We start from the raw sequence: 26,850 nt of genomic DNA, 5'->3' as shown, positions 1-26,850 counted from the left end.
GTAAATCCCTTCCAACATTGGAATAAAGATGAATACCAGTACAACAGTCCTCTGCGATATCCATGGTATCCATTCTGTAGGCGACGACATATATTCAGCTTCTTTACATTCCAAGTTGATTGAAAAACGAACTTGACTATTCAAAGAATCTACATATATATATTTTTTTATTAATAATAAGTATGTATGTAGGTAAGTAGTTACGCAGTAAATAAATATATAAATTTATAAGTACAGTTTATTTAAACGAATCAACAATAAAGAAAACAAGCAACATTTTGTTTTACATAAACTCTTAGGCTAAAAATAAGCGTTGGCAAGAATTAATGTTCTATACTAATTAATAATGCACTTAAAATACGGTGTAAATTATATCTATGTGTTATCACAACATTATAAATGTATAAACAAATATTTGCTTCAAAAATAGTAAAGTACGCTTAGGAATTCTATTTGGTTCATTTACTTAATTCTAAACTACGATATGGTTTCCTTCATTCGTATTATTCACTATTCGCAATAATTTAAAATGTATAAACCTCGATGACATTGATATCTATATCTAATTTTAATCTATTATATACTTACATTAAAACTTTGTGTAAAATTTAATAAAGGGGTTATTAGTGTATTATGGCAATACTGAGATTGACTGTATAATAATAATAATGCTATAAGACGTAAATCATCTATAAGTATCTTTGCACTCTCAAAGACTGCTTAATAGATAATGTTGATAGCACTAAGCTCACTCATTGTACAATATATTGCTTAACAAAATTTAAGTAAATAAATGAAATTTTAAAGAATCATTTTATAATACATTTTATAGATAAATATACCACAAACATAAAGATTACATTGTAAATATAGTAAACGTAATAAGAACTCTGCTCCGATTGATCGACACACCACTTATTTCTCCTGCCATTATCTTACCCTATAGTCATCGTATCATGTAGGGATAGCTAGCTAGCTCTACTTGCAGCGTTGTTTACGCAAAAGGACGGGGTTAGGGTACTTAGAGCTTGGGATTCAGAGACCTTTTCAAAGCCATTTATCTGTCGATCAGCGAAGGTTGTCATTCCATCTTGTGTACGGCGGCGGTTCGGGTGCCATCTCTCGACGGGTGAGTAAAGTAGAGTAGTGCAACAATGGGAGAATCGCCCCGCCCAAAACCATAACGCCAAATGATGGTTTGTGCACCAACCTAAATGTTTATATAAATAAATAAAATTACGCTTGGGAAGAATTAGTACGTAAGTATAATATTTCTAACCATAACTTTGTTTCTCTCGTAAACTAGGATAAAATTTGCAATATGTCCATGTACTAAAATTTATTTTTATTCATTCAGCCATTAAATCGTGACTTAATAACAATTGTTTTGACACTTATGTTTTTATTATATATTATTATAGATGTATTATATTAGTAGGATTACTGTATATAACTTACCAAGGTATAGCAATGATGAACAATGTATAAGAAAATGAAAGAATAAAATTGACCCAAACTCTTGTGCATCTTCTTAAATTGCTTGATATCCACTGGCACTGAAGAACTGAAATTAAATGTTATGAATGAAATTAGATATCTGTATCTAATATGTTAATTGATCAAAATTATAACAACTAACTAGATCACTGGTTATTTGATTAGAAATATTTTGTTTAATTCTGCTACCATTAGTAAGTGCATGACTGCCTATAAAAAAATAGCTAGATGTAAAATGAGAATAAGTATAATTTAATTAAGTACAATCAAGTATTTTAATACAGTTTTAGTATTTTTGAGCTCATCCATTACAAACAAACAAACAAAAAATCAATACTTTCTTTTTATAATATTTGATAGTTTAGATTTAGACTACAATTTTTCAAATAGATGAGATGGAAAATACATTTCTATATTTTATACAATACTAACACAAAGTAATCCAATCAGGATGAAGTGTCATGGCTGATGCAAATACTTGTACAAATCCCAGCAATCTATATTTCCATGTGTGAATGTTAGCATCGCGTTTCTCCAAGTCGTATAGTTGTTTAAGACTGTAAGAACCTTTACGCAGTAGGGAGATGGGGTCAGCAGCTGGAAAATTCGCAGGGCTATAGGATTGGAGAGTGCCACTTTCAACAAGACCCACTGCTGTATACTGAAATATATTAAAATAGAAAATAAATTATCAATTTAAGAAAGTAGATGGTTATTTTTGTTACAATTTTCAAGTTGTAACACACAGCTTTGCTTGCATAAATTAGGTTAAAAGTACTTTATGTGTAAATCTAGGATACCATCTGTTTGGGTACCAAATACAATTTAAATCTGTTCAGTTATTTAAGTTTGATTGAGTAACAAACATTTACAATTTATAAACTTTTTGAAGTTGATTATAGCTCTATCTATCTAAATGTATTTTAGCAATCTATTTCAACCTACACACAAAATAAATTATTTCAAACTTTCACATTGTAATATTTGCACAATTTTTTAAACTTACTATATCATCCTCCCTTCCAGCATATGAGAAATGTATACGAAGATCACCTATCTCATGTTGCAAAGCGCTATTGCCATGGTAATAAAACCCTGAGTGCAATTTAATATCACTCCTCTCTGGCCTCGAATCTGACCAAATTTCATAATAATCATTCACTTTGCGTTTTACATCCAAACCTGTAATATGTAAAATATACTTAGTATGAAAATAGTAACATAATAATTTATTCAATGCAAAGACTGCACAAAAGTATAGCAAATACAGATGATAGTAAATGCTAAGAAATGAAATTATTAAAACCAATATACTTACAGTGATACTCAAATCATATCACAATATTAAATATTGTAGTACTAAATCAAACATAATAAATTTTCAAGTCTTATTAAATGTGACTTTCCAGTTTTTTTTTGTTGTTTTAGAAATAATGATTACAATTATTTGAATCTTAAGAATACTCAAATATCCTCTTCATACTCACCAAGGTATAACCACCCAATCTTCACATTCTCTGCAATATGAGTCTCACTGAATATGGGCATAGAAGTAGGATTATGGTGGCCTGGCCTGATGTAGAAAAGGGACGAATCTACAATATAATCCCTCCAATCTTTGTGATACCAGTAAGTTTTCCGTGATTCCTCAGCAGGCTCACTAAGGAAATTCTCTTGATCACTGAAAATTTTAATAATAATGTAAAATTAATGATAAATAATTAAAACAATATTGTCTAAAGACTAATTAACCTAGCTTATTAAAACAATCTGCATATAAATTTCAACATTCACACTAACATTTCTTGATAACATAATTCCATAACATAACATTCACACAATCATAATCAGTAGGTCTTATCTATACAGTATCTACAGTTTAAAATAAATGGGATAGAGTGTAATATACAGTACAAGTAATAGTACTAAATACTATATAGACACTCCTTACTACCCACTATAATAGACCTTACACCCTCTCAAATTCACATTTGTACCCAAACTCTATTTTTCTGTTCTAATCATAATTAGACATACACATATTGTCACATATAGAGATGTTAATTATTTCTTTAGTTGTGACAAGCATGGATTGTGGCCTTTTTTAATTAAATGTGCGGAGTGTAGTAATATTAAATTTACATGAAGAACATTTAACTATTCAGAATTATGTTTATATGATATTATAGTATAAGAGCTTCATATCTAACAGTATACAGAAAAAAATTGTATTTTTGGTTTATGTTACAGTTCAATGTTTTATTAGTTTTTAAATATCTTTTATATAGACATGGAGGGAAGAAGTGATACCTACGTGGTTTCTTCTATCCATTGATACATTTGTACTCTCTTTCTCAGTTTCACAGCTTGAACTTGTATATTATAATCTGGTTCAGATATAGGCTCTAAGATTCTTAATGGACCTACAATATGTACAACACGGCTCTCATATCTCGTAGCCTCATCTCCTGTATGGACATCTATACTCTCAGCAACAGATATCAACTCTTCCAACATCAAGTTACTTTGGATTGTTTGACTCTAGAAATAAGACAGTATGACATTAATAAAACTAATAATATGCTGTCTTCCCTAGAATCTATCATACTTAATTCCTGAACAATTTGCCATGATGAGCCAACTGAACTGACTTTAAGTCTCACCTATCATCACTCATGGATCACCAGTGCATAACTATAGCAGTGAATACCCTTAGACCCAAAACAAATTACTTGCATGTAGCGACAAATTCCACTACAAAATATGTTTATTCAAAAAATATTTCCCAAAATTGTACTTAGCAAGTTTGACTAACTTGTCTAGAATAAACTGAAAATTTAAAAATAGTGTTTGTTTTCATTACCTCTGCCCATAGTAAAAAATATGTTACACCGGAGAATAAAACCAGACTGAGACTTGTTGTCAGCCAAGTCTGTTTGAAATGATTTTTAACTGCAGACCAGTCCATCTGAAATATTAAACCAAAACAAAAAATAAACAACTATTGAGTTATATACGGATTTCATTTACCACTATATTACAACAATGAAACTTAAATAAAAATTAATTCAAACATAAATAATTAAACATTGCTTTTTAAATGGTCAAACATTTTAATATATTATAAAAAAAAATTGTTGAAGAGTACAAACTCAGATAAATTGTTATAGTGTTTTGCAATAATCTATTCATGTCTTTTCTACCATGGGTCATTTTATTATTATTTTAAATAATTACCATTTATCTTTATGATTGAAGCCACGCAAAAAACAATAAGATCACAAAGGAAAGGTGTTGAGAATATTCAATATTTGGATAAGCACAAATTTAAGTAGTGAATCACGACCTTGCACTGTAAGAAACAAAAAAATCATAAAAATTACAATATATAATATATTAATGGAAAAAATAAAAATAGATAATGGAAACAAATTTAAAAACAAATTTATTCACTTTTTATAAAGAAAGCACTAATTTGAAAGTAGGAATCATTATTCTAATCTAGACCTACATCTAAGAATAAACAATCTAGGTAGAAGTAACAATCGTGTACATTTCTTTATGAGTTTACTGATGCCAAGAAAACATAACCCGCTTCCCTCAATCAAATAGAGTTGTCACAAATTTATATTCAAAATAATAAAAAAAATGTTTTATCATATTGAAAAAGTGAAAAAAGATTTATAAATGGCTGTCTTGTATAGCTTAGGGCGACCACTTACAGTAGGAGTGACGACGTCCACAATATAATAACTTATTTAAATAGCAATAACCATGGACACCCAGACGTTAGTAAGAAATCTAATGAAATTTTTACCACCAATGTATTAAACAAGTAATTACTAATAGAATTAATTAAGAATTTATAATGTACTTAATAGTAAAATAGATCTAATTAATAGTAACTAAAGTTTATTGTTATGTATTTATTAATTTATGTATTATTACAATAAAAATATTCAATTAAGTTCTGTGAAAATGCACATTTTTCGCGATTACTAAGTAATAAAATCATATTTTTTTTTTATTTTGTCAACTATACAGTAAAGCGCCACTTAATAGCTTACGATTAAACTTGATCTCTGAGTATCACATATCCGCGCTGATTCTTAATTCAATTCTTACCTACGACTTGTGAGACAAACGGGATATTATTATAGAACTGGCAGGAGTGTCACTTCTACCTAGTTTTTAATCTATATGCCAAAATATTTTATATTTTATCCATAGACTATATTTTATCTGCCTCATACAGATAGTCTGTGATGAAATGTGTAAAAACTATAGATAAGGTTTAAAATGGGGTACATATCAAATACAGTTACAATCAAAAATTGTTCTTAAGTTACAAAATCTATATATTTCATTTCACATGTTTATCATAAGTTTTTCTGTCTTAGACTGCAAATCCAGCCAAGTTTATGTTCGTGTTTACTCTACATGTATATTTATAATGACAAGTGTCATTTTTATTTGTCATTGTGTGACCAGTGACAATGACTTTAATGTATTTTATCTGTAATTTGAAAATAAACAATGGAGTGTATTTTTTTATTTTTAATAAATTAAAATAATAATAACGGAGAATTTAATAACTTAAATGATAAATATTATTTTTATATTATGAATTTATGTAAATAACACCAACAGAAATTATCATGGGAGTTTACAGCAAGATAGCAAAACTAATAAAACGAGATTACATTATTTTTACAAAACAACATCGTAGAACTTACCATGCCATTCCATTTTTGGATTTGTATGAGAAGGCAACAGGTGAGAAAGATTATAACACGTTGTAACGGAAAATATCGGAAATGTCTACAAACTTTTCCCAAGGAAGATCTCTTGAACAATAATTTTTAAACATTCTTACAAAACGTGTGGTTACCTAATTGATTAACTTTAATGTAAATCAAGTTACTTCTACAAATTTGTATATTTTTTATCTATCATCTTACCAGGTCCCCTACAGTAATTATAAAGTACACAGCAATAGTATATTTATTTTTAAGGAGAAATCTAGCCTCTTAATAAAGGCGAATATGTTCTTTGGGCATATGTTTGCAAAGCCAGTTCCCACGTCAGGTTGCGAACAAATCGCAATCTGACGTGGGAACTGAATAATTCAGGGGGCACAACCCACCCCTTTAAATATGCTGATGGTAGGCAGAGAACCGAGTGAATGAAGCATTTATTCCTATTTACATTATCAGACATAGACATAATAATTTCAGATACATATATTTTTCATGTGATATAATAAATTATTCTTACAGGTGATATAGTATCAAAGGACAGACTTTCAATCTTAGTACGAAAACATCCAAACATTGATACTTTGAGCAATGAATCTTTACAATTTACATTAGGTATATTGAATAAATTTGGCATCACCACATTAGAAGCTTGCAAACACCCTCATGTGTTTGTAATGAATCCTATTACATTAGACAACTATGGAGAAATATTGAAAGAATGTGGATTCGTAAATATCCTACCAAACCACATAATAAAGTAAGTTACTTTAACTAAATTTAATATACCTTAAAACTCCTACAAACAAAACTATTAACCTGTATATTTGTAATAATTTCCTTGAAATTGTATGATTCTTTATTAACATATAGTGTGTAACAGAATAATGAGTCAACCAGTCCATTCTACTCATATCTATATGATATTGTTTTCCCTCCACTTTATCCACTTTACTGAAATTGATTGATTGACCAAAATTAAAAGTAGCCTATATCTTTCTCTATTCCATATAGTATGTCTACACCAAATTTCATAGTAATTAGTTAAACTGTTAAAGCACTTTGAGGTAACTCAACTCAATTTTACATTTATAATTTTCGAAATTGTGTGTGGAGATGATCCATATGTACTTCTTGCTGTAACTGTATGGTTAGTTCACCAAATTTAATAATGTTTAGGTAATTAAGATTGAGTACATATACTCAATATTAATTAAATGTTATAACAACAGAATACCTATATATTATAATAATATCGACCATATTCAATATAATAACAGGTCGAGTATTTTAATAGTAAGGTAGATTTATCTAGCATACATACATACATACTACCATTAATTTAAAAGTAATTTAAATAACAAAAACTAAATACTGTACCAATGTCTTGTAATTATGATAAGTATAGAACCTATTATTTATATAAGCTCACACTATAAAAATTTCCTAAAAAGGATTTGGGTTAAGACATTGCAGATAGGGGTCATGACTGCCATTCTGGTTTGTATTTGACTCAAAGGATATCACTGGCAATCCAATGTGGAAATACTGTAAGTGTTATGAGGACCTTTGGTTTGGGTACGGATCATAAATATTATTTTGACTAATTATTAATATAATTAATTTTTTTAATTAAAACATTATAAGTTACATGTGTTCAGCATAATTACCATGTAATAATTTGTATGTAATAAATTTTAGTAGAATTTTTCTTGTCAAGAAAAATAAACATTTTCATCAATGGACAAATAATGGCTGAGAAAATAATGATACCTGTCAAAGTTTAATACTTACCTTATATTATAAATGTGAAATTGAGTTTATTTGTTACTTTAACGGCTTAATCAATCATCAATCAATCACTATGAAATTTGGTAAACACATGCTATATGGGTTGGGGAAGGATATAGGCTACTTTTTGACCCAGTCAGTAAACATATCCCAGTCACTCAGAGAAAGTTGGTTATAAAAGTTATTATTAAATAAATTTATCTTTATACTACTGAATATAAGTAGTCTGTAATCCATCTAATAGAATAGAATTAACTGTAGTCTATAGATATGAATAACACTGCGCATATTATGCAATATACTGTATGACCCATGACATTTTGTTACAGATATCATACCCTGGTGAGATCCCGTACCATAGCCTTTCTAAAGAAAGAAGGTTTGATTAAAGCTGATCTTAATCTTGAGGAAGTTCTTTATGACTATTTTCCAGAATTGCCAGCCATGTGTAGATCTTTGGAAAATTTCCCTGATTCCACAACCTCAATATGTAAGAATATAACTTGTGTTTCCAATTATGTCACATAAAAACTTCTGTAAATTTTGTTCTAATTTATATATTGATGATGATTATTTCTTATAATTTATAGTATTTAATAATAAGTAGGTTATAACAAATTAAACTAAAAAAAATGCACATTAGATCCTGCTGATGTAATATGACCAATAGTTTATTCATACTTATTTTTCAATATTTAATTAAATACACTATATTTTTACACAGTGATAGTCAGGATGAGTGTGTTAGAAAAATACCTAAAGTGGAGATTGTCTGTGACATCTGAAGAGTTTCAGAGATATTGTCGAAATTATTTACCTCTAAAACATAAACCGATGTCTGATATTAAGGAAGCACTAACCATAGCAGAAGATAACATTATGTTTAGCAAAGACGAAATCAGAAGAAATGGTTTCATAATATCAACTGATCCAATAAAATCCAAACTTATCATAGATAATGTAAAGAGTCTAGCTGGTATGGACATTCGTCAGGTGATAAGAACAGAGCCAGCGATACTGAAAAATAATTATAATGCTTTACTGCAAATAAGGGACTTATTAGAGGTATCTGTATTATTAACTTTTTTAATTGCTCGTTTTGCGCCATTAGCTAACTTGTGCATTAACAGTGTAATTAATAATAAGTAATTACTACAATCTACTTGCTTGACTTATCATCGCTTTTCGAATAAATAGAATGAAAGTTTAATTTTCAAATTTCGAAATCACGCATAAAAAGGGATTTTCCTTTAGTAAAAGTGCATGAAGTAATTACCATATTATTTTTTTAAAGGAATATAGGATATCAGATGAAGCACAACGGCGTTGCCTCAAAGTATACTGCATGAAACCTCAAACAGTTAAAGAGCGATTAGAAGACTTAATAAATATGAAAGAATATCAAATTCTATCAACCAATCCTAGAGTAAGTATTAATAAATATACATTTACATTGAAACTAAAACTTTCTAGTAGTAAATGATACTAATAATTGTATATTTTTATGATGCAGGTTTTATCAATGGTCGTTCATAAAAGAAAGATGATCAAGCGTCTCTCAAAAATTAAACTCACAAAGAAACAATGTTACAGTCTTAACCATTTAGTATCTTCCAATAACGTGTTTAATAAGTAAGTAATGATATTCTTTCTTAACGTTTCATACATGTACTGCTAGAGCTTTATTTCTTTTGGGCTGTGTTTTGATATTCAAGTCGCTATAAACTCTGGTAAATTTTCGTGTCTACAGTTGGAACTTGGACAAATTAATAGTAAACAAATTAATTTCAAAAATAGGTCAAATTGTCGGCCAATCCGATGGAAAATAGTAATAGTTGCCTATAGATGTAAATTCTCACCAGAATAAAAAAAAAGATGCTACCTATAACGATAATTTAACACAACAAACACGCATCATGAATATTTCGTTTATATGAAACAAAAATTGCGTCTGTTTATCACTATTACATAAACAATTGATGTTTGTACCTACTGGCGTAATTGTGCGTGTTTGTAGTAAGATTTGGGAAGTTGCTCGAAGGAGGGGGAAGAATTATTAGTAATGGGCACTAACGACCTTACTTCTAGTAATATACCCCTATCACGTCCACGTGGTTCCCTCTGGAAACCATCGTGGTTAAATCTAGATGAATTTGTTACGATGGTCTAACTGATCCACATCTATTACCCTATTAAGCTATAAGCTAGCAGGGCATCAGCCTGCTACCTTATACCGATAGCGCAGGCGGAGTTACCATTCAATTTTCATCCATTAAATACCTAAAACTTGCCAAGTTATTATTCTCTACAAAATTTAACGAATTTTAAAATACTTGTTACAGTTATATCACAAGTTTCGGTAACAGAGTTTGCGGACGAGACATTAGTATTTTAATAAATACTTCATTAATAGTTGACAATAACAAGTCCAATACATCTATCAAAAAGTCTAATAGCACCGAATCATTGAAAGCGACACTGAATCAACTCAAAAAACACAAATATTGGCTTCATTCAGCACTAAGTGTTATTGACGAGAACATACAGTATTTAAAGTTGAAATTTGACAACAAAACTATACTCGAGCATTGTCAATTACTACTATATCCTATGTAAGTATCAAAAATAATTTATTAATCATTTTATTAGTAAATTTTTTAATGAAACCATAGAATAGTCACTGATATAATATTTATCAGTTGTTCCGTTTTTATAGCTTTCAAGTCAGATATCATCTCATAAAAAAACCTGTTTTTTTTCTGTTCTGAGACTATCATAGTGTTCTATTTGTGTGTCACAAACATTTTCAATACTATCTTACATAAATTATGTTAACACTAGCTTTTACCCGCGACTTCGTCTGCGTGACCAGTATATATTCACTGACTTGCATAAAAAGTAGCCTAAGTCTTTCTCCATGCCATACTACACTTGTATACCAACTCTCATAGGAATTGGTGAAGTCGTTAAGGCGCTAAGAGTAAAGATAAGTAATGATATTCGTAATTATTTGTAAAATGTTTACTCAAACACAGACATGGCATTTAAACTAATACAACCAACAATATTTTTTAAGTAATCTTAACTATTAAGCTTGATATGAAAACTCTTTGAAAAGTCATTGTAAAATTCTATATTAGACCCCCGTCAATATTGGTTACCATTACGGTCTAATATTCCATTTAGTTCTGATTTTACGTCAGGAAATAGCCATCTTTATTTACAAAATGATTTTATTCCAGATCCGAAATAAAATATTATGTCGAAATATTACTTGAGAAGCGTAATGGCCTTCATCCCGATGCGCATCTAGACGCTAGCTACAACAACCTGAAATTTTCTGCGCTTTCTGATCAGCATATTCTCAGCCTGGTTCTGTATGAAATCGAAAAGAAATACCACTTCAGTGGTGATGGTGTTTGGACCAATCAAGATGGCATTAAATTAGACTCCAAGGCTGTGAATTAGGTAATGTCATTAATTAATTTTGGAAAAGATTTTGCTAAGGAAACGAATTTAATAATGTTGTTAGAAAAACGAAAATATATTTAATGGCATATAAGAAATAATCGAATATTTTTTGATAAAAATAACTACTGCATATCCAATGTTTAATCAATTTCAGTCGAATTAAAATGCCATTTAATGATGTAACTTGTGTCGCCGTTTTCGACTGTAGAAACTTAATTGGCACATGTGAAATATTAGTATGAGATACTTTATTTTGTTATGTAAATGTTAGAAGAATGGTTAGTTATTTTAAAAAGTGTATCATATTTCCTTAGCTTACATCCCTCACTTTATAATATTTGCTGTCGTAAAAGTGCAGTAGCACTGCTGTATGTTTTGTATATAATTATTTATATTACAAGGTTAAATTAAAACACTTAAAATAAGCACTTTGGTAATATTATTTTACCTCCTTATTAAAAAATATTACAATTTGGCTTATTGCTTCCAAAACACTTACACAATTTAAAGTATCAATCTACAGTTTTATCTAATTAATTACATCTAGGTACTATAAAGTGGAATCAAAGTAAGTGAAATATTCCGTTCAATTATCAATATTATTATTTCAAATCATCAAATAATATATTATTTAAAATAAACCAATAATATTTTATAATGAAAATATTTTTTTTAATTATAATTTTGCAGAAAAAACAAATCATGTTAAACAGTTTTTTATTAAATTCTTTGGTTTTATCGTTTATACTTAAATTCGTATAGGTTAACTTATGGAGATCAACATAGTTTTAAATTATATGGCTTCAAATATGATAATCTTTAATATAAAATGCGGTACAACTTGACTGAGCACACATTTACATTCTTGGCACTGTATTACAAGTATATTGTTAACTAATCTTTCTAATATTTGGCACATATTATTCACGTATAAAGAATTATTTACATTTATAGCTACTTACATATTATATAATTATTATTTTATCTAAGTATTTATTGATAAAACTAAATCAGCTCCTTATATACCTATTATAACACTTAAAAATTATAGTAATTTGATTTGTTTCGTGTGATATCTATTTTCATCTAAGATTTAACTTGCCAGTAACAAAAATCGACGAAGTAAAAATTGTTGTAAGATATTAATATAGACGAATACCTGTATTCGCTTGCTTTTTGCCTAGTTTATTTTGTAAACTTAGAAGAAAATGAACTCCTTAACACTTAAAAATGAAAATAATATATTTTGTTTCGTGTAACATTCATTTTCATCTAAGTTTTAATTAGCCAGTGACAAAAATCATCAAAAGAAATTGTTGAAAAATATCTAATGTAGACAATTAGATATTATATTTACTTACTTTTTGGCAAATTTATTCTGTTACTAACCTTAGAAAACAAACTCTTTCCTTTTTAGTTACCATAATAAATAATTACCTACAACTTTGTTGAGTATTTGTTTTTAAATGCCGACGCAGGCTTATGCTACATACATATATAATACTTATTAAAAGCTGTATATACCTATAATCTAATAAAATTGACAAATAGGCACATTTTCTATAATAGATAAGGCACGAGGAATGCACGTGAAGCTAAGAATCTCATTTCAAATATTACTACTCTAATGTGTATTTTACTTAATGCTATTACGTAAAAAAATAATTAAATACCTATTTACACTCTTATTGCAAATTGGTCCTCTATAATTGGAGTCAAACATCATTATATAAAAGAATACGGCCTCATAAGAAGCACAAACCTAATTCATTTTTCTAGTTATATGTATAGGTAGGCAATTTACTAGAAAATGCATGTTATAGGTATGTAATATTAGCGTTGGTACTCGTTACTATAAGTGATATCACTTATCTAAAATAAGATTACCTGCTTACTCGTAAATAAAATCCCAGCTGCAAGAATAAAGTTATGAAAATACATATTGATACGTCACCTATGCTATGCAACTATGCATACTCCTTTTCGAAATTACGCATATCTATTGGCTTTGTTCAGCTATGATAATTTCGAAAAAGAGTATTTCAATTCAAAAAAGGAGGCAGAGTAGTATACGCCTGGCCAGGACTGGGCTCCATCTTGACAACTACCGGTTGCGAAAGATCCGAGTGCCGCTCCATCTCATAGTGCTTCTCGTGTGGCACCATGCCGCACTTGTCGTAGTCATCGGGCGGTGCTGCGTACCGCGGCGGCTCCTCTTGCATAGCGCACGCTGCATACTTCTCCTGGTGCTCGTGTCCTCGGTACTCCAACTTGTCATCGTGAGCATGCGCCTCCATCTGAGGTGAATGCGCTGCCATCATAGGGTAATCTCGAACTCCCAACGGCGGAGGGCTACCTTCGCCATACTCGAAGGAATGTCTAGGTGCGAACATCTGTCCATCGTGACCGTTTAGTACCGTGGTGTAAGAGTACGCAGCTGGCTGCGTGTTAAATCCAGGGTAGCCACTACTGCTCGACGATAATAAATGATGTGATGACAATTCATACGAATGTTGATAAGACCAAGAATCCGCTGGGGCTGAAAGTCCGTTTTGCGGGAACGCAGGCAAGTTGCCGCCGATACCAGAGAAACCACCACCCAGTGTAGTGGAGCTGGGTGAACTGGAGCCTATGTATCCTGTTTTCCTAGGAGGTTCTCGTTTCCGCCATTTAGCTCTTCTATTTTGAAACCATACCTAAAACGTAAATTAAAGACATTGTTGTAGGTATTTTAATGTATACACAATAATTTTTTTTTAATCTTCTACAATTGACGTTTATTATAACTGAAATAATATAGATACTTGACTGCATCGTAAACTAAAAATTAATTGTTTGAGTACAAATCTAGTCAATACTAAAAAGTGTCAATCTTCTCTAACAACAGATTAATCCAAGATATGGTGATGGGCCATACTCCTGACACGTAGGAAGAAAGGTGAGTAAGTTCCGTGTCCCACGGGAATTGCAGATAAATTCATATTCAGGATCTCAGAGTACATCATTTTTTAAATGTACTGAACATATAGTTACTTTACTGTTACTTATTATTGTTTATTATAATTCATATGTCATATGAATTATAATTCATATAATACATTTATTATTTACCTGTACTCGTGATTCAGACAAATTAAGTTTGAGAGCCAACTCCTCCCTCGCGAACACATCAGGATAAGGTGCTCGTTCGAACGCTCGCTCCAGTTCCTCAAGTTGATACGCCGTGAACGTAGTTCTGTTAACAAATAATTATTATGTTCCATAAAAAAACCGACTTCAATTGTGGCAACCGGTTATTTTGATTTAAAACTAATCTGTAAGTATATCCTTTCAAATACAGAAATAATTTTTCAAATCGGTTTACAAATGACGTAGTGAGAAGGTAACAAATATTATAAAAAAGTGGAATCGAATTGAGAACCTCGTTTTTTTAAGTCGCTTGAAAATCTATCCACTGGCTTATGTTTACATAAGCCTCCCCCTTGGGGATTTTGCCAGTAGTTACTACGCTTGGCAGACGAATTGGCAACCGCAGTTAGACTTTAGAGATGTTTTGAAAGAGACGCTGCTGACCATCCCTCGTCCTCCCTTAGTCGTCTTTTACCACACCCACGGGAAAGGACGGAGTGGCCTATTCTATACCAGGACTATACGGCAACACGCTTGAAAATACTCATAAAATATTCGAATAGTATTAAAACATTCTCAATTACACATTCACAAATAATTTATTCTTATCATTCAGCGCTACATCTACCATCTGACGCGTGCAATATGGCTGCGGGCGCACGCGCAGAAATTGATTGAGCGTGAAACGAAATTCACCCCTGTTGTGCACGAGTTGGTAGGTACATCTAATTGCCTGCCAATTGACTGCAGTGTTTATAGCAGCGCTATTTTATTAATTGTTTCACCACATCATTTCATCGTCATTTATCATTGCCATTGATTTTATTCAATAACTATCTACCTAGTCGTCTACGACTAGACATACTCTAGTATGTTTACTGTTCGCATACCTATTTCTAAGTAATAGAAAATTTATAATAAGGATACATTTTATAAAAATAGGCAATCCGTCTAGTATTATAAATATCGAAATTTGTATAAATATTTAGATATCTATTTGTTGCTCAATCCACTAAAATGAAAACTTGTACACATAGATTGTTTTTATGGTAATTAACGTGAATGAAAACGTCGATTACAGCTAATGTTAAGTACCTACTTACCTATATTACTTACATAAAAGCTTAAGAGGCCAAATGTCATTACGTTATCTGCCTTATTACGATTAAATGGTTAAAGCACCCAAACTACTGGCATATTATGAGAAATTATAATGTAAAGATATTGTTTGATCTCTCGTATATATTATCCTTATAAAGTATTAATATGAATGTTAAAGTGAGTTTGTCAATTTGTTATACCTTATGATGCCCTGGTATAGCTAGAATTCCATAAAGAATATTGATACAAAAAATTTTAGCACAACGAACAACAGGTAAGTCAAATCTAAGTCATTAATTTGCCCATTAATGGTAGTTAAGTAGTTACTTAATCAATTAAATCTAAAATCCAAATTAGAAAACTAGAATAAACCGATATTTATTACCTATCTGATTCCAAATATTCCAAACATGCTTTCAACATCATTTCGAAAATTCCGATACAGTTACAATTGGCTAATTGTTCAATAGTGAAATATCTAATGTCTAAGTACATTAGAGACACATAGAGATGGTGCCACGATATGTAGATTCATAACTGCCCTCGGCTGCTGCGCGAGATGATACGTTACGATAAAGCAATTGACTCCCCGCAGTCATACGGGTAATTAAACTCCGAGTGTGGCGCCGCCTTTATATTATGTACCGGGAAATGGAGACGAATGCATTTGACGCTTTGTTATTATTAGTTTATTGTAAGCAGGCTAAGAAAATAAAAATGTATTTAAGAGATTTTTTTTACGAAAAGTAACTTGTTGAAATGTTTTTATATACCTACGTACTAACACTGAACAGATGACACCAGCTAACGTAACAAATAACAATCTTACATATTATATATGAATAACACCACAATATGTTGTGCCGTCTCTGTCGTTGCACAATCATCAGGCGATGTCATACCTGAGGTGCCCTTATTGTGATTTTTGTAATTAAAATTACACTGTCTATCATCTTAACCTATCATATCTAAATTAACGTAACAGAAACAATGATTGTGCTGATTCCTTTCTCTAACGCACATATTGCTGGTTTCTTCAAAAACCTTACTAATATTATAAATGTGAAAGTTTGTGAAATGTTTGGATGTATGTTATTCAATAGTTTTGAGTGAAAGTTAGTTATCAGTTAAACTATGTGTTGTATTAACACCGCGAAACAAAATTGCTACTAGGTACAATAGTAGAGAAATACGAGATTGGAACTTTAAGAATAATTACTGAACAGAAATCGACTGTAAAGGACTAAGCCAAACAAATCAGTTCTACTTGTATATTTATTCTTATAATATTAACCTATTTTATTAATAAATTATATATTTAAAAATAAAGTGTAAGTCTTAACTTAGAATAGACCACCCCTTCCTTTCCCGTGGGTGTCGTAAGAGGCGACCAAAGGAGCTTATAGTAGAGGGATGGGCAGCAGCGTCGCTCTTAAAACAATCAAAAGCCAAACTGCGGTTACCAAGCCGCCTACCAATCGTGGCAACTACTGGTAATCCCCCCCCCCCTCCTTATGAGGAAAGCTATGTTCAACAATGGACAGTTAAGGTCTAATACAATAACAACAATATGATTAATTGCAGACGTATTGGACAACAACCCAGACCATAGATTAATAGAAAAATGAAATGAAGAGTAAAAATTAAGTAAACTCTTCGCAATCAGCCATATGTTGTATGTTTATGATAGTATCAAAATCATCGTATTAGTTATGCAAATAATAAAATAGGGGAGCACGTGCGCAATCGACGAGCCCATTCCGATAGAGGGTGCAGCCCGCGTCACCTGTTGTGCTCCCTACCCTCTTTGACTAAAGCAGATAGGTACAGAAGTGTGCCTGATAATCGTGTTTTGAGAGATTATGAAGTAGGTATTGTGGGCGACAAAGGAAACCAGGAATGGAAATTGGAAATATGTATATAATAGTCAAAGGAACTTAGAAGACTAGGGCCGTGAAGGCAAGCCAAAAGGAAACAATAGATATGCGTGTCAATTTCGAATTTGGTAAATAATAATATATAGCTATAAATAATATATGTGGCCTGTACTCCACATATTGCCCACCCCGTTAGGCTCGGTACTAACAAACGTTCGTGGAGAACAGGCATACACGCATAACAGACAAATATCAAAAAATATTAAATCAAAAAACTATTTACACAGTGCTCAGCTTGATAAGTTTACGCGAGGGACGCCTAAGAACCCCCCCAATTGTCGCTACGTCCGCTACACGCACTATTCCATCATGGCCAGGAAACACTTTAGTTATACGGCCTTTAGGCCAAAGTCCCCGTGGCATACTTGCATCAGCGATCAAGACTATGTCATCTACTGACAGATTGGAATATTGTAGCCGAGAGTTCAGGCTTCTGCGTGGTATCAAACTGGGCACATATTCTTTGAGCCATCTAGACCAAAAGTGATCTACTAATCTTAGAGCTTTACGCCAGTGCGATCTTCCTAATAAATCTCCATCGTTTAAAGACATGGGACCAGGCAGTCCAGAAGAGCGGCCAAGGAGAAAATGGTTTGGAGTAAGCGCAGGTTCATCATCAGCTGCAACTGGAACATGGGTTAATGGCCGTGAATTTATAACGTGTTCTACCTCGGCCAAAAGAGTGACGAGAATTTCTTCCTTAAATGATTTGCTCTTGACCGTAGCTGTCAACGCTCTCTTGACCGACTGAACCAGCCTCTCCCAACATCCACCCATGAAAGGCGACTGCGGTGGGATAAAATTCCATTCTATGCCGCGTGATACGGCATACTCTGCCACTTCTGTATGATTCATGGTTCTCCACATAGATCTTATTTCACGACTGGCACCGACAAATGCTTTGGCGTTATCAGAAAAAATCTTCTTTGGTACTCCACGGCGTGCCATAAAACGTCTAAGTGCCATTATAGCAGCATCCGCACTCAAATTGCCAACAACCTCTAAATGAACTGCTCTAATGGAAAGACAGGTAAAGAGCGCAATGTAGCGTTTTTCGTGTCTCCTTCCAATAGTAACGTCAACTGGTCCAAAATAATCAAGTCCGGTGTTTAAAAATGGATGCTGATGGTGTTCTAATCTGCAAACCGGCAAATCTCCCTCAGGTGGAATGGAAGATGAAGCCTTTCTCAGACGGCATGCTTGACATCTAGCAGTGATTGAACGAACAGTAGGACGTAAGTGAAAAATCCAAAACCTTTGTCTCAACTCATTTACAACAGTCTCGTTATATCCGTGACAAGCCCAAACGTGATAGTAATGAATAAGTAAGTGGATGATGTGGTGACGACCATCTAAAATCGGAGGATACTTGACATCACTACAGAGATCAGGCGTAGCAGATACTCTCCCATCTAGACGAAGAAGGCCATCTGAAGTCTGCTTAATGGAAAGTTTTGCAATTTTACTGGATTTAAGTAGTGGTTCTCTACGTTGTAAGGCCGCAATCTCAGCAGAAAATGTCTCCGCTTGACATTGTCGCAATAAATGAAGCTCCGCAGACTTCATGTCTTTACAGAGAAGCGGACGTAGCCCACCCTTATTACGAAAACGATCATTATTATTTACAGATCTTAATCTACTTTCCTTAAGTAAGCGTAAAAACTGATGAGCTCTGGCCGTGGCTCGTAAGAGCCGCAGCCAGCTACTAAAGTTTTTAGAATTTGGAACAACATTAAAATGAAGCCGAAAATCTGCCAAAGAAGTTTGATGACACTTGAGGTCCTGACCAATAACGGGGACCGGCCCTTCGGGCTCTACTGGCCATTCCTCTTCAGGTGACATCAAAAAGGACGGTCCGTTCAACCATCTGTCAAGTTCAACCACACTTTTAGAACTCACGCGAGTGGCGTCATCTGCTACATTAAGATCGGACGGTACCCAACGCCATTCGCGCAGTAAGGTTGATTCTGAAATCTCTCCGACCCGATTCGCGACGAATGCTTTATAGTTACGTGCATCACTACGAATCCACGACAAAGCTACGCGCGAATCACACCAAAAGTAACGGAGATTGATTTTTTGTCTCTGCTCCCGAGTGATTGTGTCTGCAAGGCGTACCCCTAGCAAAGCTGCCTGAAGTTCCAGCCTAGCTATGGCTGTTGGTTCAAGAGAACTGACTCGCGATTTACTCATAACAAACGCGACTTTTACCGAACCATCACAATACGTAAGTCGCCAGTAAGCAACGCATGCATAAGCTTGATCACTGGCGTCTGAAAACACGTGCAACTCACGACTAACTGGGCCGATAAAATTTGAATAACACCGTGGAATTGATAGTGACTTTAACATTTCAAAACCACGATACCACTCTAACCACTTGACACATTCACTCTGGGGCAATTGGTCATCCCAACCAGTAACTAATCGCCATGTTCGTTGGAATAAAATCTTGCCCTGTGTGATAAATGGACATAAAAAACCTAATGGATCAAAAATTCTCATTAAATCCTTTAAAACTTGGCGTTTAGTGTAGTAATGATTATGAGGCTGTTGAACATTGACATTAAAACTTATCGAATCATTTACAGGGTTCCAAAACAAGCCTAAAACACGGGTAGTTGCTTTGTTTATGTCAAGGTTCACACTAGTTTCACCATCTTTACGTAACACACTAGGAACTAAACGCAAAGCTTCCGGTTTGTTTGATATCCAGGCACGCATTTCGAAACCGCATCTACTGTGAATATCTACGATATCCCCAGCAAGACGAGCAGCGACCTCAATATCATCTACACTACCAATAAAATCATCCATGTAGTGATCCTCAATAATAGCTTTAGCCGCCTCAGGAAATTGCTTTTCTAAATCCCTAGCATTCTTATTTTTAACATAAATAGCAGTGAAAGGAGACGACGCGGCACCAAAAATAAGAGATGACATCCTAAACTCGCGGATTGGGCCATCTGGTCCATCGGGTTGCCACAGGTAGCGTTGACAGTCGCGATCCGCTTCACGAATTTTAATTTGTGGAAACATTTCTTTAATATCTCCTGACAACGCCACCTGCCCTTCCCTAAATCTAATGAGAATACCTACTAAAGATTGAAGTAAGTCTAGGCCTGGCAATAATAATGAATTCAAACTGACACCGTTGGATTTGGCAGAAGCATCGTGAACGATCCTCAGCTTCCCGGGCTTATTGGGATTTGTCACACCGAAATGAGGCAAATACCAACGCTTACAGCCTAAAAGAGCATCATCAGAATCGTTACACTCCTCAGCGTATCCTTTTTTGACATAAGCTTCGATGTTTTCTTTATACAATAACTGATAATTAGGGTCCCGCTTGAATCGTTTATTTAAACCATTCAATCTTGACAAAGCATGATTATAACTATTCGGCATAATTGGTGAATCATAACGCCATGGTAAACCTACCTCAAAACGACCATTCGGAAGACGCTGTATAGTCTTGTCTAGAATTTGAATCGCTCTTGTCTCAGAAGCGATATAAGGTTCACATAGTTTTAAACCTATTGCGTCTAATCTATAATAATCTCGAATCAACGTATCAAGATCATTTTCCGTTTCAGAAAACACACAATGATTAATGAACTGAATCGGTTTAGTAATCTTTGAAGCTAATCCATACAACACCCACCCGAGGGCCGTACGAGTGGCCACAGGTTGGGAACGAGTACCTACGCGATTCTCTTTGGCAATTAATAAATGCCAGTCACTCAAGCCTATAAGAAGCTTTGGAGTTGCATTAGAGTATGAAAGAACGTCAATAAGATCACACAAATGTTCTAAAGGTAACAACTCATTAGCAGAAACCGATTGAGACGCTAATGTTAAATCAGGTACAGCTCGGGCTCCCTTAATAGTATGAACCTCAGAGCAATGCTTACCCTTAATATTAAAATCTACTAAACTAGTAGTGACACTACGAGTACCAACAACAGTTGTGATGTTCATATTTTGTCGAGGTCCACTAAGACCTAACTGCTTCGCTAAGTCGGCATCAATTATTGAAACGGAAGAACCATCGTCTAAAAGTGCAAAAGTTTCGATATCGGCAGTTGGACCAGATAATATAACAGGTAAAATTTTTAAAAGTATCCGATCTTTTTGCACTTCTTTATTTGAAAAAGAAACTGCATTGCTAGTACTCGTACTCGGAACTAATTTATTATTAGAAGAAGAATTTATATTTTCGTTTTGACAAGTGACAGTGTCAATATTTGTATTATGTAAATTTGAAATATTTGAACTATTTTCTGAATGTAAAAATTTATGATGGTTTTGTTTACAAATATCACATTGTCGAGCTTTACAAAATCTCCAACTATGCTTACCTCTCTTTAAACACCTCGGACAAAGTTTTTCTTGTTTCACCCAAGTGATACGTTCGTCAACTGCAATAGCTAAGAATTTGAAACAGGTCTTTATACTATGTGGACCAGAACAAAATGCACAGGATATAGGCGATTTTATTTGAAGTGGCACAGATGCATTGGCAGTATGCACTGTATGTCTTGAAGGCGCGAAGCGATATGCAGCCTGCGTACAATCGGTGCGCGGCGCCGCAGATGTGGCCACTGCCCTCGTCCTCTCTGTATGAGATGGGACATACACCGCCTCATATGGCAGCCCAAAACGTGCTTGTTTATTGGCCTCCTGCAATAAAAATTCAGCAAGCAACTCGAGCTGTGGTTGACCGGGTGTATGGTGTGCCTGAGCGAAGTCACACCATTTGTGATATAATAAAGGTGTTAATTTAGAAATAACGTTGTGTAATAATTCAGGTGAATAAATGTATTCTCTATGACCTAATAAATTTATTACATTTACACTGCTTTTTACTTTTGTGGCTAAAGTGAAAATATCATTAGGCTGTCTACCCAACTTAGGTAGGGCTCGAACTGCGGATATCTCCGACAAAATAATTTGCTCAGGTCGAGCAAAACGTAGTTCAAGAGCTTGCAGTACATCCTCTGGACATGAAGAGGTAAGTAATAACACCGAGACTGCCTCTCGAGCATTACCACGTAATGCATTGCGTAGCCTAGACATATTTTCGTGAGGTGTGAAATAGGATTTGCTATCGTCGTAACTCTTTTTGAACAATAACCACTCATGAACGTTACCACTGAAGGTGGCAAGGTCATCAAATGAAGGTCTAGCAGATTTCTTAGCTAAGGTGAAAATGGCATCTGCCAAACGACCTAGTTCACTCACCTGCACAGTTGGTCCCGGTGGAAATACGTGACGCGTATCGTCGTTACGATGCTCACTAACCGGACTCCTCGAAAAGCATCCTTGACCGCACTCCGAGCCAGGTAACTGCTGTGCTCCTGACAGCCTACCCCTCGACGGCGATACAAGCGCTGCATTATTCAATGAGCCAACCTCTTGCTGATGATAGAACGATTCCGACGGCTCAAAATCTGGATCGGGCGGTAACGGAACTGATAGCGCTTCCCGCACCGACTCCGCAGAATGTCGTGACCGAACATTTTCACTATTTATAACACTACCTAGATGAAACTGTTGACCTTCGACCTGGGTTTCCCTCATCGCCGCCTTCGATCTTGTGATCATAATTTTGAGAAAAATAATAAATTTGATAAATGAGGAAACTGGTGCTGAATACAAACCGAGAAGGACCAAAATATGTGGGCGACAAAGGAAACCAGGAATGGAAATTGGAAATATGTATATAATAGTCAAAGGAACTTAGAAGACTAGGGCCGTGAAGGCAAGCCAAAAGGAAACAATAGATATGCGTGTCAATTTCGAATTTGGTAAATAATAATATATAGCTATAAATAATATATGTGGCCTGTACTCCACAGGTATAAAATAAATATTCTCTGCATTTATCGAGACCGACCATACATTATTATATATAAAGTCTAAATAAAGTTTAAGTTTTTTATCCTTCACATGAGTGCAATTAATTAGCTTATCAACAATAATCAACAAAAAAGTTATTTTTTATTGTTTTGGTTTGTATAAATAAATATATTAGCGACCCGTCGCCACACACTATATTTACATTTACTTAGTGGATTCGAGTGTTTATATTATTATATATTATCTTCTGAACAAAACTCATAGAAACCATATTCTGATTGTATTTTACTTTTAATTCATCAAATGTTAAACAAATAATAGGTACTTCTGTATGATAACTCTAATATCACAGTTATCATTTAATATGGTTAAATATGTATTAGGATCGTATCTAACCTCCCAAATGGAGGAGGTCTATGTTCAGTAGTGGACAGTTAACAGCTGATTTCGATATGATCATATCTATGTCCTTAAAATAACATTAATATTTGTTAATTGCTTACTAGTTTATACTTGCCACTTCGTCCACATACTTAAGTAAAAATCCAAGACAAAAATTTGCTTATCTCTAATACTACGTGTAGATATTATACTGTATTTTCACGACAATTGCATTCAATTGTCATGAAATAAAATGCAAAGTAATACATAGACTAATTCGCTTTCATATTTATAATATTAGTTAAAATTTATTAAAATAAAATTAAGTTTTGTAAAAATGCCAACCAAATTAATATTCGCTGTATTATACTGTAATTACTCGTACCTCCGATAGAGGCCGTAGCGCACTCCCTGGCTACAACGCTTCCTAGATATCCCAGAATTAGAATTTTGAATAAAAATAACTATTAAATACTAATATTTGTTATGCATCGGAATAAGTAACCAATAAATTATAATAAAATTGTATTAATAACCTTTAATAAATGTAAAATATTTTGAAGATATTATAATTGCTCTATTATACTAAAACGGTTTGACAAATTGGAATAAAATTTAGCACACTAATGGATCATATCTTATATTTGTACGTAGGGTACTCTTTATACTAATTTATATGTATAAATATGCAGCATACAGCTTGCTATCAAAGTCCACGTAGTTACGTAGCGACGTAGCAATTTACTACGAAACATACGCTACGGTTAGCCGTAGCGTAAGCGGCTAATGTTACATGAAATAAATTTTAAGTAACCACTGATTACAAATAACGTATCTACCTATTAATCGTTTTGAAGATGACGTGTATAGATAATTATATTTTTCATGTATAAGCCAATTTAATAAATTTGTTCTTACCTCGTTTTCTTTTTCTTTATGCCGTTATTGTCGCTTTTCTTCTTTTCACTCTTCTTCGTAGCCGGTGCCGGTGGAGGCGGTGGGTGTGGCGCCGGTGCACTGTCCACCGGTTGAAGCAGTAACGGCTCCTCTTTCCGCTTCTGTTCATTGCTTCCGGTGAACACTGGAAGCTCATCGCGATACTGAAGATCACCGACCGCGCCGACCACAACCTGTACATGCCGATCCTTCCCAAACTCTCCGAACATGTGTTCCTCGAAGGTTGGCTGCTCCATGCCGCCGCCTGGCTCGAAGGTGCACTCATAGCGCGCCCCGGCGCCGGCGGCGCTGTCCCCGCACACGTACATGTAGCCGTCGGCTGGCGGCGGGTGCGGGCCCGCTACCTCCGCGCCCACCTCGCTCGGCTCCGTCGCGCCGGACTCGCTGCCGCTACCACTGCGCTGCACACCTCAGATTCGCAGTCCGTTTCACGAGCTCTTTATCGAATGCGATATTAAACAATTTAAGTTCATTTAGACGAGCCCTCGGGATCGACGAACGCTCGCGCCGTTCGTTTCCTCGTGTCCGTCCCGGTTAAATGGCTTTAATCAACTTTAACGAACTAACCGAATTTGCTCTACGGTTGGTCAATTTATATTACCATAATACATCTGCCGACGAGAGATTCGAGCCAATGAGCAATACAACCGAGACTGCCGAGAGGACGATCGGAACTACTATTTTCGTCTGTAGCATGCGGTCACAGGAAAGTATTTGGTTCACGGGAGGCGGGCGCTTACGACGTAGTGTGGGACTGAAAAGAGACCAATGGAATTGTATCATAGCCACTCCCCCTAGTGTGCAAGGCACCCCTCGCGCCCTCGCGCTCTCGCGGCACGAGCTGCGGGTTGATGCGCCCGACGTCGTTCTGTCAGTCTCGACCATGCGGGATTCCCACAAATTCACCCAATATTTTGTTACGACAATATTTTAGGGCGCGAACGCCCACATCATTATTTTGAATGTCCATAGTGTTCCATTGTGATTGTATATCAACACCACTCATATGTCTATTTTATAATTTATAACCGTGGGAATGCTTAGATTTTAGTTTTTAAATATAGGTAGATACTCCAACGACTTATTGAGATTTTTCATTTATCAGTGACACTAACCACTTATAATTACTGCCACAAAAACTTTAATTGAACAAAGATCTATTGAAAGCAAACGAGTTGAAATAAAAGTTTAATTTAGATAATCTAAAATTTAAGATCTAATAAAGTAAACAAAATTATATTTAAGAAAACTTAATTATAAACATTTTTATATAGTCATTTTTTGATGAATCTACTGCCCAGTTCGGAATGCAATTTCAGCTGAGAAGAATGGACAAGAAAATCAACAGTTGTTTTACTTATAGGAACTTCAAAAATTATACAAAGTTAACAATTATTGAAAATATCACCTTTTTAGGGACTAGGACCCAATAGGACAGCAATAATTCGTAGTCAGGATGTATCGAAGAGCGGCGCGCGCCTTAGCAGCGGCGCACGCGCACTGATGCACACAATCGACGCTGATCGCTTAATTATTAATTAACAGTTATTGCTGGGGATTATTAATAAAACATTCGCCCTGACTATTGGCACTTAGATTAACGTCGAGGGAGTAATGGCGCATTTCAACAATTTCGGTTGTTATTTAATTGAAGTCAATTTAGATGATCAGAGTCTATTTAGGTTGGTGCTGGCACTCGCCAACGGGATCTCTGCTTCATTGGGCTTATTGGTGACTTTCAGACAACACGAATTGCACTCGTCGATGCACTTCTCGTCGCATTTGCAGTTTATGAGACTCGGAAAAGTGGGTCACGGCCAAATATCTATCTCGTAGCAGTGCAAGTGTTCAATCTCCTATTGATAAAAAAATATATTGTTGTTGACGTGAATTTGACTGAAGTTAAAGTGAAAGTGTGTGCATAGGATGTGTGTGATATTACATGTCTGGTGGCCGTCTTGGAAACC

The 26,850-nt window shown here is 34.2% G+C and overlaps 3 protein-coding genes across 4 annotated transcripts; 1 reads left to right on the top strand and 2 right to left on the bottom strand.

Annotated features, from left to right (window-relative positions):
• Positions 1–220: 220 nt before the first annotated feature.
• LOC113522599 (transmembrane protein 43 homolog) lies at positions 221–5,073 on the bottom strand. Its single transcript, XM_026908338.3, has 9 exons — positions 4,951–5,073; positions 4,735–4,849; positions 4,361–4,465; positions 3,812–4,038; positions 2,985–3,178; positions 2,504–2,679; positions 1,930–2,158; positions 1,459–1,564; positions 221–1,210 (listed from the first exon to the last, which is right to left on the bottom strand). The coding sequence occupies exons 2-9, from the start codon at positions 4,735–4,737 to the stop codon at positions 1,069–1,071; spliced, it is 1,182 nt and encodes a 393-aa protein (XP_026764139.2). The 5' UTR covers positions 4,738–4,849; positions 4,951–5,073; the 3' UTR covers positions 221–1,068.
• An 818-nt stretch (positions 5,074–5,891) lies between these two features.
• LOC113522671 (transcription termination factor 5, mitochondrial-like) lies at positions 5,892–11,942 on the top strand. Its single transcript, XM_026908435.3, has 8 exons — positions 5,892–6,273; positions 6,777–7,014; positions 8,375–8,535; positions 8,770–9,110; positions 9,340–9,471; positions 9,559–9,677; positions 10,388–10,657; positions 11,288–11,942. The coding sequence occupies exons 1-8, from the start codon at positions 6,156–6,158 to the stop codon at positions 11,511–11,513; spliced, it is 1,605 nt and encodes a 534-aa protein (XP_026764236.2). The 5' UTR covers positions 5,892–6,155; the 3' UTR covers positions 11,514–11,942.
• Positions 11,943–12,216: 274 nt separating this feature from the next.
• LOC113522637 (homeobox protein aristaless-like) lies at positions 12,217–26,414 on the bottom strand. 2 transcript variants are annotated; one of them, XM_052897751.1, is made up of 4 exons: positions 26,292–26,414; positions 24,845–25,637; positions 14,628–14,751; positions 12,217–14,212 (listed from the first exon to the last, which is right to left on the bottom strand). In XM_052897751.1, exons 2-4 carry the CDS (start codon positions 25,189–25,191, stop codon positions 13,559–13,561), a joined length of 1,125 nt encoding a protein of 374 aa, XP_052753711.1. In that variant the 5' UTR covers positions 25,192–25,637; positions 26,292–26,414; the 3' UTR covers positions 12,217–13,558. The 2 variants fall into 2 exon arrangements, with proteins under 2 accessions (XP_052753711.1, XP_026764193.2); XM_026908392.3 differs by lacking the exon at positions 26,292–26,414 and having other exon boundaries at positions 24,845–25,694.
• Between the last annotated feature and the right edge of the window lie 436 nt (positions 26,415–26,850).

Source organism: Galleria mellonella, unplaced genomic scaffold (genome assembly GCF_026898425.1).
Source record: "Galleria mellonella isolate WM207_F2 unplaced genomic scaffold, CSIRO_AGI_GalMel_v1 utg38, whole genome shotgun sequence".
Classification (NCBI taxonomy): Eukaryota; Metazoa; Arthropoda; class Insecta; order Lepidoptera; family Pyralidae; genus Galleria; species Galleria mellonella.
Note: the sequence above shows the minus strand (reverse complement) of the source record. Positions and strands in the feature narration are given on the sequence as shown.